General features: G+C 41.3%; 1 protein-coding gene across 12 annotated transcripts in view; it reads left to right on the top strand.

Moving 5' to 3' along the window:
* Positions 1–4,329: 4,329 nt before the first annotated feature.
* LOC115204130 (glutamate receptor ionotropic, NMDA 1) overlaps positions 4,330–12,234 on the top strand; it is a 28,926-nt gene continuing 21,021 nt past the window's right edge. For 7 of the 12 annotated variants that reach the window (XM_029769461.1, XM_029769458.1, XM_029769463.1 and 4 more), the window contains exons 1-3: positions 4,330–4,997; positions 9,788–9,922; positions 10,311–10,487. In XM_029769461.1, the coding sequence (XP_029625321.1) occupies positions 4,749–4,997; positions 9,788–9,922; positions 10,311–10,487 (561 nt within the window). In that variant the 5' untranslated portion in view covers positions 4,330–4,748. The remainder of the gene's footprint in view (positions 4,998–9,787; positions 9,923–10,310; positions 10,488–12,234) is intronic. The other 5 variants (XM_029769468.1, XM_029769470.1, XM_029769469.1 and 2 more) reach the window with 2 other exon arrangements.

Below are 12,234 nucleotides of genomic sequence, written 5' to 3'. Positions count from 1 at the left end.
GCTACAGGAATCCAGCAAACAAGAGTCCTTGTCGCTGTTGGCCTTCCCTCAGAGTGGCTCTCATTAGGCAGTGTTTAACACATACGCACACAGTGCCACAGTTTCACAGCTATCCCGCAGCCATACAGTATATAGTAATATATCTCTATGGATCTGAGCTATCTGAAAACCAGTCATGCTGTTAAAACGTTCTATTCTCGACACCCGTGTTATAAAATATTATTTTATATCACATACAGTAAAATATAGGTTATTTAAACCAATCGAGAAGCATGAGGGAGGTGTTTAAGATGTCGGCATTGATCTAAATATAATTTAATACTAAATAAATCTATTGAATAAATCTATAATAATACTAGTTTTTTTTCCATTACTGCGGAAACCACACACTTCATAAGAGGGCTATATGTTTCCTATGCCTACTAAAGATATATCGTGTCTAGCCTATCTGTGTGCCATAGAGAGAGAGCTACATGTTTCCGATGGCAGGTAGGAGAGCCAGCGTCTATGGATAACAGAATGACTGGTTTGCCAGTTTGAATCCCGGGTCCGAAGGAAAATCTGGTGGGAGGTGAGCTTGCAACTGGATGGTTGCTGGTATCAAATCCTAGATGCCAGTGCCCGTCATTGTTCCTTTGAGCAAGGAACTTAACCCCTCATAACAACCGCTCCCCCGGGCACCCAGTGTGTCTTTTCAGGAGGGGTTGGGTTAAAAGCGGAAGTCAAATTTCGGTGGGACCTTGTGTACAATTGACTAATCAAGTGATCTTAATATGTTATTCTATATGCCGACTAAAAATATATAATCTCTATCCTATATGTGTGCCTCTCGTAGAGAGACATCTCTGCCATTCCCACGCTGTAAAAGCCAGTTGCTTTTTGCCATAATTGCATGGGATTTGTGCAAGCAGGTTGGCTGCTACATAATACCACATTGTGGTATTCTATATCACACGCACTTTTAGGGGCCTTAACAAAACAGCCAAAGGACATGGCAAATACTGAACTATTACAGTTTTGCGACTTGCTGCCATTTCAATCTATCCCCTATACACATTTAATTGTTGGGGCACTACTACCACATATCAATGAAATTGGTACAGCACTCTCCCTAACGGGTGGCACAAATGTAGCCTCTTATAAGACACGCCTTGCCTCAAAATATGTTCATGAGCCTGAAACAACAATACCATGCAACCACTAGCAGTCAAAAGGTTTTCTGCACTCCATAAATACAGTACGGTACTGTATTCTGTGGGTTGGAATTAAGGTACATTTGAAATACAGCAGTTCTTGTCCTGCCCAAAACATTTTCCCACAATGCACCATCCTTTACAGTATGCTGCAGTATAATGCATCACAGTATTTTACTGTTGATAAATGTACGAATTTATCATATAAATTGCAGTTTTTCATTACAGTGTAATATTCTGTGTGATTAATTTTGCAAATAATATAAATATTGCTTGGTTGGTTCATTTAAGACCTTGATGTCTCTCAATCCTATCACTGAGAATTGTTTCAAAAAGTTCCAAGCGGCTATCCCACAATGCTGTGTGGTACAGTAATGAACTGTTAAACCAAAGTTTCTTACGGTATAATTTACTGTTTACGCCTAAAATCACCCAGAGTGCATTGCCATTTATGGCAATTTACTGTAAATCATTTACATACTACTTTACTGTTTTATTGTATAATACTGTCAAAACAACAAGAACGTTTTAATTTATAATTCAGGAGAACTTTAGATCAATTGTGACCTAATTTCCAAAATGCCTCTTTCATTTGAAAATTGACATTGTAAACACACAACAGGGCTAACAGATTACTTCCTGCTAAATAAAATATTTATTGACTATTGATTAAAGGAGGTAAAACAGATGAGATTTAACCATTAATCGTCCGGTTTATAAACACACCATCACTTTTACAGCCCTTGTTGACCTTATGGCCTAAATTCCCTAGATGGAACATATGATTTTACTTGGAAATGTGTGGGGTTTAATGTTGGCAAAACAGTGTAAAAAAAAAGGTTGATTCAATGAACAATTCTAAGGCAACCAGCTACAATAGGATTGTGAGTTTGCGTAGCAAAAATGTTGTTGAGCAAACTCACAATAAACAGTTTGTGTGTGATTTTTTTTGCAAACTCAAAATCCTATTGCAGCTGGTTGCCTTAGAATTGTTCATTGAATCATCTTTTTTAAAACTTTTTATTTACAGTGAACTAGGATAGGCTTTAGGCCTATCTTCCAATAGAGCCCCACAGTGGAGGTGTCATAATACCCATAAAACCTAGCGGTCAAACATGGAAATGGTTCCAATAATTTTTTCACCATTCATTTTTCACATAGGGAATTTTAGAACCACTTAAAATAAGGGCTGTGTTTCGTGTAGGCCTACCCTGGCGTGACGTTTTGATAACCATGTAAATCTCTCTCGGACAAGGTGACATTTATCAATATATTCGGCTCTATTTACTCTCAGATTAGAAAATGCTAATTAGCATCAAAGTAGACATCATGCAAGACCACAAATCCCTGCAACCTCCTGCACGTCATCTCTAGCTAACACCTTTGCTAACAGGTATTGTGTCAATTTAAAACTTTCACAACACAGGTCCCAGAATTGTACATTTAAATAAATTCAGCCAATTTATTAATTACTAAATTTAGCTAACATTAGATAGTTAATCCAGAGATTCTTACCTTAGCCTCGATTCGGCAGTCTGATCCAGATCATGGCATTTGTAGTTCTTTATGATAGCTACATTAGCATTTCATTTTTTGAGGGGGTAAATATCAGCAAATATATTAATAAAAGTAATCTTGTCCTAGAGAGATTTACATGGTTATCAAAACATTACCCCAGGGTAAGCCTACATGAAACACAGACCTTATTTTAAGTGGTTCTAAAATCCCCTATGGGAAAAATGAATGGTGGAAAAACGATTGGAACCATTTTCTTATTTGACCGCTAGGTTTTATGGGTATTAGGACTCATATTGTGGTACTCTATTGCAATGACATTATGTCTAAATAAACCTAGGCTACTCTACTTTGTCAATACTCCAGTGTGATGTGCTTCAAAGTAATAGCTGTGCCATAATTCATTTGATGTTCAATAGCTTACATGTTATTTGATGTTAGGCATTATGAATGTTCAGAAACTTAACACTGTGGAGAGCGAGGCTTGTTTCCTAGGTAACCAGGATGGTTGAACATTTCCCCCTGCTTAGCAAGATGGATGCTCTTGTGCCTCCTGTGGTTACTTGGACACCTTGCTCCCTTTCTCCATTCAGGGACATTTCAAATGACATTACCCGCCCCCACAATCAGACAAAACATCTAACAAGCACACATATCTGTCAATACAAATAAGGTAAAACGACACATTCATGTCACACTTTTGGAAGAAGTCGAGCTTCAATGTTTCATTGTACACCAGGCTGGGCAATGCTTTTAGATACAACTCTATAAATTATTCAGCCGTTTTTATATTTGTATATCCCCATGTCAGTGCTCGCGGTAGCCTAGACAAGCAGCATACTGTGGTTATGTTGGAGGTTTTGCATGATTGAAGAGGTTGAAATATGGATGACATGGTTACATAATTGATTGGCTGTTTGAAAGTAAAGGAGAGGGGAGGGGATGGTCCTGGTTGGTCTGAGTCTATGAAATGATGGGGATTTACAGCAGGAGCCAGATCTACTGAGACCGGAGACACATCCCCAGCGAAATAAACAAGCAGGGTTCCAACTGGGCACAGACATCAATTCAACGTCTATTCCACGTTGGTGCAATGTAATTTCATTGAAACGACGTGGAAACAACGTTGATTCAACCAGTGTGGCCAGTGGGTTGGGTCCATCTACTCCGTGCATTACAGGAGTACTGTTTGAGAAAAGATCTCACATATTGGAATCGTTGGGTCACTGGATTATTGAGGGGTCAATTTTCATTGCAATGGCAGCAACCATCTGCAGTATTTATTTATCCTACCTAAAGTAACCTACAATATTCACACTTTAAGAAATAATTCGTTTTTCATCACATATGATGTTTTTTTATGAGATCAATTATTGTTGTTCTCACACACCAATTGTGTCTTGCTTTTCTTTGATGCCCTATTCATAGCCTAAACTGCCTACTACCATTCGTGTCATATAGTGAATAACATTGTTGTTGAGATGTTGAAAATACTTTGTGTTGATGATTGGCTCCCTTTGATTCATTTCCTGTGACATTCTAGCAGAAGAACGCCAACGCGAAATCATAGATAGATCGCGGAGGCGCGCACCACTGCGCGTGCACAGCTGTCAGCACCAAGGACAGCCGCTCAGCCCTGAGCGTAGCGTCAGTATTATCATCTCCAGAACAGCCCGCGCCGAGCCCACTGAGGACCGGTAGAGCAATTATACAGTGCACAAAGGGAGCCGCATACCCCGCGAAATATGCTCTAACTCGTTTATATCGACACTGGAAGAAAGACAATGGGGGAAACAGGCAAAGGAAGATAATAATCTTTGAAGACATGCTTCTGAAACAGCGGAGATAATCCAACAACGGTTAAGGTCCTGACCATGCACATTCCTCCGCATTGCACTTAAATCAAATGTGCAGATTTTCCACACTGTCCAGCGTCCCGGTGGTTCAAATCGTGGTAACCGGGTGAACAGTGCAAGCCCACCTGCCAACACGAGGGAGAGACGGATCTGTGGTACACTGTGCGTTTTGGTCGTTTACACGATGCGTTTGTTTCTGCTGGCGGTGTTCCTTTCGTGCTCCTGTGCGCGGGCTGGCTGCGAGCCGAAGATAGTGAACATCGGAGCCGTCCTGAGCCAGAAGAGGTACGAGCAAGTCTTTAAGGATGCAGTGACCCAGGCGAACCAGATCTACGGGAGAGATAAATTCAAGTTGACCGCCATCTCCGTAACGCACAAACCCAACGCTATCCAGATGGCTCTCTCCGTCTGCGAGGACCTCATCTCCAACCAGGTATCTCAGGAGGGCGCCAGCGTACCAGCATTGGCGTTAAATGATAATAGCCTAATAACATGAGTCATTAGCACATATATAGCTCATCTATTCAATGACAATCATATGAATCCAAATCATTTAGAGGGCTCAGAGAATTGTCCAACATTTGTATGAAGCCTATGGCCACTATCGGGGAGAAAGGAATCATCCTCTTTAGTGTGTTGCATCTTCTCGTTTCTGCTTCAAGGGAATTGACTGATGTAAGTCATTGGGCAGATGAGGTCGATGTATTGTGACCATCACTTTATTTGCAATGATCAAACCAGTAAGCATCTCATTCTAGACTCTAACCTCAGTGCCTGCGAACCACTGTGCCACCTGTTTCCTGCCTGATCTCATAGATCAAACATCAACATAGTATATCTGGGACACTCAAATGAGTATGATATGTTACGTTTGGTATGTGTAACAGTGTTGCATCCATCCATTATACCATGGATCATTTTGCTATTTGAATTTTAGGGCCCCTGTAGGTATAAAAAAAAATATTGGAATAAACATTTAATTTGGCCTTACTGCTATTAGCGCATAGAAATGCATTGAATAACATATTCATACATGGCAAAACAGGTAGTCAAAAAAATGATTCAAAAGGAAGTATGTTTTAAAGTGAATCCTATATAAAAAAAAATCAAATCAAATTTTATTAATCACATACGCCGAATACAACCTTCACCTTACAGTGAAATGCTTACTTACGAGACCCTAACCTACAGTGCAGTTTAAAAAAATACAGATAAGAATAAGAGATAAAAGTAACAAGTAATTAAAGACCAGCAGTAAAAAATAAAATAACAATATATACAGGGGGGTGCCGGTACAGAGTCAATGTGCGGGGGCACCGGTTAGTTGAGGTATTATGTACATGTAGGTAGAGTTAATTAAAGTGAACTATGCATAGATGGCAACAGAGAGTGGCAGTGGTGTGGAGGGGGGGCAATGTGAATTGTCTGGGTAGCCATTTTACTAGATGTTCAGGAGTCTTATGGCTTGGGGGTAGAAGCTGTTTAGAAGCCTCTTGGACCTAGACTTGGCGCTCCAGTACCTCTTGCCGTGTGGTAGCAGAGAGAACAGTCTATGACTAGGGTGGCTGGAGTCTTTGACAATTTTTAGGGCCTTCCTCTGACACCGCCTGGTATAGAGGTCCTGGACGGCAGGAAGCTTGGCCCCAGTGATGTACTGGGCCTTTCGCACTACCCTCTGTAGTGCCTTGCTGAGCAGTTGACATACCAGGCAGTGATGCAACCAGTCAGGATGCTCTCGATGGTGCAGCTGCAGAACCTTTTGAGGATCTGAGGACCCATGCCAAATATTTTCAGTCTCCTGAGGGGGAATAGGTTTTGTCGTGCCCGCTTCACGACTGTCATGGTGTGCTTGGACCATGTTGGTTTGTTGGAGATGTGGACACCAAGGAACTTGAAGCTCTCAACCTGCTCCACTGAGCGATATAAGAAAGATCAAGATTTAAAAATATATTTTTACCCATATTTAACAAATTTTTTGGGCACTAACCTATTTACCTATATACTTCCATAACTGTTTTTAACTGGTACCAGGCTACCATCAGATGAGTCTTGTAAGGCTTGTGGGCGTCCTAGAGAGAGTCTGATTTTTCCATAGAAGGGTTATATTCGTTTGTAGCCCAAATGGTTTGGACTCTACAGACGTTTTAGTGAGGAGACCGATTTTTGGGATGTCTCCTTGTCTGACAAACCCCACTGTAGCTCTGCCACCTTCCACCGCAAATGCAGAAGACCGACATCGGTGGATGCGGTGGATTGAGACGCAGTCCATGCAAAAACAGATATCTCTAGCTAAAACAGACAGATTTTGATGGGGATTTTGTGTTATTATGCTAATTAGGACATAGACTCTAGGGGGTTGTTTAAGGCAAAAACGAAAGAAGGGTAGTTGGTTGGGGTGGATGGGTAGGTGTATAACGCAAACGTCTAGCAACCCAAAGGTTGCATGTCCGAATCTCGTCACGGACAACTTTAGCATTTTAGCTATTTAGTAACTTCGCAACTACTTACTACTTTTGTGCTACTTTGCAACTTAGCTAATCCTTCCCCTTTAACCTAAGTCCTGACCTTAACCTTAACCCCAAACCTAACCCCTAGATTAGTTAAAGTTAGCCACCTAGCTAACATTAGCGTTAGCCACTTATAACCCGAATGTCTACCAACCCAAAGGTTGTGTGTTCGAATCTCATCACGGACAACTTTTCCATTTTAGCTAATTAGCACGTTTTAGATACTTTGCAACTACTTAGCATGTTAGCTAACACTTCCACTGACCCAAACCATTTAACCTGACTCCTGGCCTAGCTAAAGTTAGCCACCTAGCTAACATTAGCCACAACAATTTGGAATTCATAACATATCATACGTATTGCAAATGTGTCTACCCCTGAGTCCAGGTTGCTATTTATTTTTTATTTATTTATTATTTAACTAGGCAAGTCAGTTAATACAGGATCGATGCCCCCCGGCCAAACCCTAACCCGGACGACGCTGGGCCAATTGTGCGCCGCCCTATGGGACTCCCAATTACGGCCGGTTGTGATACAGCCTGGATTCGAACCAGGGTGTCTGTAGTGATGACGCTAGCACTGAGATGCAGTGCCTTAGACCGCTGCGTCACTCGGGAGCTGATTGCAAACAATATCAAATGTTTTATTGCAGTTTATATTTTTTGTAAAAAAAAATGGGACAGTTTATTTTTATATGGTTAAAAATGGGACTGTATATTAAGAAAAAAATCAGTTTGTTGCAAATATACATTTTGTTACTCTAATATACAATATTTCTTCAAGCCTTGATTATGATAACAATACTATGAAACTGCGGCCAAGCCTTTAAGAGATACATCACATACGGTAATACAAATGGAAGCTGAAATGAAATTAGACCTATTTATAAGTTGGATATCCATATGTTGTTGTTACACAAAACAGTAGCCAATATAATGAGTAACTATCAAACCAGAACTTGAGGCCAAACATGAAAAATAAAATGGGTAGTGAGCCTGTGGCTAAATCTCTATCCCCATATCTGTAGTCTATTATCCAGACAAAGCTATGTGTTCAAGGGTTAATATAAATCTCATACAAAAGTTATTCTTTATCATTTAGAACTGGACAATCAATATATCCTTTAAAAGCCACAGACTGATTGTTTTTATCTAAGTGCCAAAAACACACAGATTTGTGGGTGATGAGAGGCCAACTCACTTCAGTGTACACAGCTGCAGATCCAATGAACTGCAAACAAACTAACTAACCAAGAGAGAAATGAGTGACGCATCCTTAAATGAGTTTTACTGCAGTTTCTATTTTCACAGCTCGTGCCATGTGACGAAATGTTGCCTAAAAGGAGGCCAACATGGCCACGTACGCAATGGGCACGTCCATCAAAGCATCCCAGGGGTAGCAGCTGGGGTGCATGCCTTGGCTGATTTGCCGTTATGTCACAGAGAAGGCCGTTTAGTTTGTATTATGGAAAATTGTATGATTTGATCATTAGAAATGGGTAGTTATAACTGTTTGGTTTATGTTATTACTAGATCAATAATGAGACACACAAGTGTATGGAAGGCAATTGTTTTTGGCTCTAGACTCGAAAAATTACTGTGTTTTTCACTTCAAGTGCGATTCTTTTTTAGGTCATAATATCGTTTGTGAATACGACTTGTGCAATTTAAACCTAACAATGAAAACAACATTAATAAGTTATGCATTGCGATGTTACCCCTTTGAGATTTGTTCCAACACTGAAACACATTGCTAAACCCTTGTCCATCCCATTCACATTAAGCATTACATTACTTCTGAAAGCAGCAATATCATGTAGTGAAGAGAACTGAGGCATGAACCACCCCTCCCCAATCCCTCTTTCTCACACACACACACACACACACACACACACACACACACACACACACACACACACACACACACACACACACACACACACACACACACACACACACACACACACACACACACACACAAAGGTCTCTCCCTAATTCCTCCACACTATTCCAATGTCCCCGGTCCTCTTCATTGTAATGATTGTTGTAATTGATAGAGATGGTTATGTGCTGACATATCTTTGCTCCCTACGTTCCACAATATCTGAGTCCCATCCTAATATCTCAGAGGGCTGCAGGGATGAGAAAGGTGCCAATGTTCTACATGTACCTTTACTTGTCAAATGCATGGAACAGTGCCTACTAACTGCCTAGATGGAGACCTAACCATGTGAGAGACTCAATGAGATGTTCTTGGCTCTGTGGTCATGTTAGTCACTCGGGAGAGGGTCCAAGACAGATGGGATGGTAGATGCCTGGAAGCGCTCTTTGGATGAAAGAGGCCCAACCATACGGGCTGCACACACTAACCATCATGCCTGGATATCATGCCAGTTTTGTCTTTCCCCTCAGTTGGATCAGTGTTCCATTTCTCAAGAATCCTATTAATCTAAGAATCGATATACAGTTAGTAGAGCTGCATTGAGGAGAATCTGTCTACTTCATCCAGGATAAGGGTCATTCAGCTTTGAGCCAAATGAATAACCATTTACCATGCAGCCATAATGGTAATGAAAAGTGAGGATGGTTTAAGAGGAAAGAGCTGATTTGAAATTTCCATCTCGCAGTGAGGAATCAATAGTCCATACACTTTATTATCCTTTTACCTCTCTTTACAGGTGTGTGTCTTTCTTTAATCCCCGTATTTGTGTCTGCAGGTGTATGCCATCCTCGTGAGTCATCCTCCCCAGTCCAACGACCACCTCACCCCCACGCCTGTATCCTACACCGCAGGCTTCTACCGCATCCCTGTTGTGGGCCTCACCACACGCATGTCCATCTATTCCGACAAGGTGAGAAATGATAGAGAGAAAGAGAGAGAGAGAGAGGGAGGGGAGGGAGGGAGAGGGACAGAGGAACAGAGGGAGAGGGAGGGAGAGGGACAGAGGAACAGAGGGAGAGGGAGGGAGAGATAGAGGGGTTGAAAGAGAGGTGAATGATGGAGCAGACCATGGGGATCTAAACAGATAAGAGAGACATACATTCTACTCCACTTCACTAGCTACCAAAATAGCTGTTGATGAATTACATTCTGCTCCAAATGTCCTGAAAGGACAAGACATTTCTGTTTGATTGTGAATAATTGCAAAGGCCTCATGAATATGTTAGAGAGAACAGCAAAACCGTGGATGACAAGCAAATCATTTCCTCGCACTCCTTCTTATTTTGCTTTCTCCCCAGAGTATCCACTTGTCTTTTCTGCGGACTGTCCCCCCGTACTCCCACCAGGCTCACGTGTGGTTCGACATGATGCGAGAGTTTCGATGGAACCACATCATCCTGATCGTCAGCGATGACCACGAGGGGCGGGCCGCGCAGAAAAGACTGGAGACCCTACTGGAGGAGAGGGAAACAAAGGTGAGACGATCGGGCTCGCCGGACCCCCAGTGTGTGTGTGTGTGTGTGTGTAATCTCTGTTTAAGGTCTTCTATGTATATAACTGTTTTCCTTTCTGTCGTGTGAACACATCTCTCACTGACCATTGTGTAAACATTGGCTAACATCAAAATGCTAGAGACATCTACAGCGTCTAATGTGTTCTGATCTGAGTACATCTTTTACTCATCTCATGTTGCTTTTCACCATAGTCAAATTCTCCTGTGTCAATCCACAACGGGAGCCAAATAGCGGACTTGAACCTGGGGCTTTGCAAAATATCAATGACTCCCAAACAGAATGATGGTCCGTAGATCCTTGATGTATATTTGTGCTGTGGTACATGTATGTTGTTTGGAAGGGATGTAGTTCACAAATCCAGTGTAATGCTCACTTGGAGACTTGTAATGTGATGGATGGTTGACATACAGTAGTATATCAGGTGGTCATAGTGTCCTGTGCTAAGACACTAAGGCAGCGAAATACATATCTTTGGTTTTATTGTGTCCCTGTCAAATGATGGACTGTGAGACCATGCAAGTGAAATGACAGGCATGTGACAAACTGTCCATAAGCATTACTTTAGCCCAGAGTCACCTCTGAGGTTGTGTTGCTGGGTAGCTAGCTCATTAAATGTGCTGATCCACCTAAAGCCTAAAACAAAGCAGGGATGATGTCCCCTAGAACACATGTCAAACTCATTCCACGGAGGGCCCAGTGTCTGTGGGTTTTCGCTCCACCCTTGTACTTGATTGATTAATTAAGGTCAGTAATTAGTAAGGAACTCCCCTCACCTGGTTATCTAGGTCTTAATTGAAAAAAACCTGCAGACACTCGGCCCTCCGAGGAATGAGTTTGACACCCCTGCTCTAAAAGATAATGTTCCCTAAAGGAAAAGAGAAGGACCAATTAACACATTGTTAAAAACACAGGATGTGGTTAAGACTTTTTGATACTGCGCTGTTTGTTCCCCTCAAGGGCTCCTTCCTGTAATTGTGTGACGGAGAGAAATGAGTCCTGATTTGAAGAGTAATTTAATCAGAGGCTGATGAAACGGTTCATGTGACAGATATGCTCACGATAATCCACACCGAAGGGAGAGGTGAAATGTCAAACATGTTGTGGTTCATCAGTCACACTCAAACATGATCAAGATTGATTAGGAGTTACTAAGTATACTTTTTGTCAATAAATCATCTTGTTATAAAGGATTTTGACTTTATTGGATTATACTATGACTTTACCTGTGTTGAAGTGGTGTTTTCTATGGTAAATACCTACATTAGATTATATAATAGTTGGTTAACTGCTAGCTACATGTTTCTTCCTTCTTGGAATCCATCTTGTCTGACCTTGGCTCTCGCTCTCGCTTTGTCTCTCTCTCTCTCTCTCTCTCTCTCTCTCTCTCTCTCTGTCTCTCGCTCTGTCTCTCTCTGTCTCTCTTGCTCTGTCTCTCTCTCTCTTTTTTAAATAATGCCATAAGCAACAATTGAATAGATTTACAGTTACCAGATTGAATTAATCTATCAATGTCACAGAATCTTTGGGATGGTAGACAGTGTGATGTGATGCTGTAAGGAAGTAGTGTGATGCTGAGTTTGCCACATTTGGGGAGTTTGTGTCATTTCCTCATTAAATATAAATATTCTATTTATTCACATTTCATATTCCGTATCGTGCAGATTATTCACACTGTAATTGCAGGTTTATGTGCTGTGCTGCTGTGACA

Source organism: Salmo trutta, chromosome 12, assembly GCF_901001165.1.
Source record: "Salmo trutta chromosome 12, fSalTru1.1, whole genome shotgun sequence".
Classification (NCBI taxonomy): Eukaryota; Metazoa; Chordata; class Actinopteri; order Salmoniformes; family Salmonidae; genus Salmo; species Salmo trutta.
This window is presented reverse-complemented; position numbering and strand designations above follow the sequence as displayed.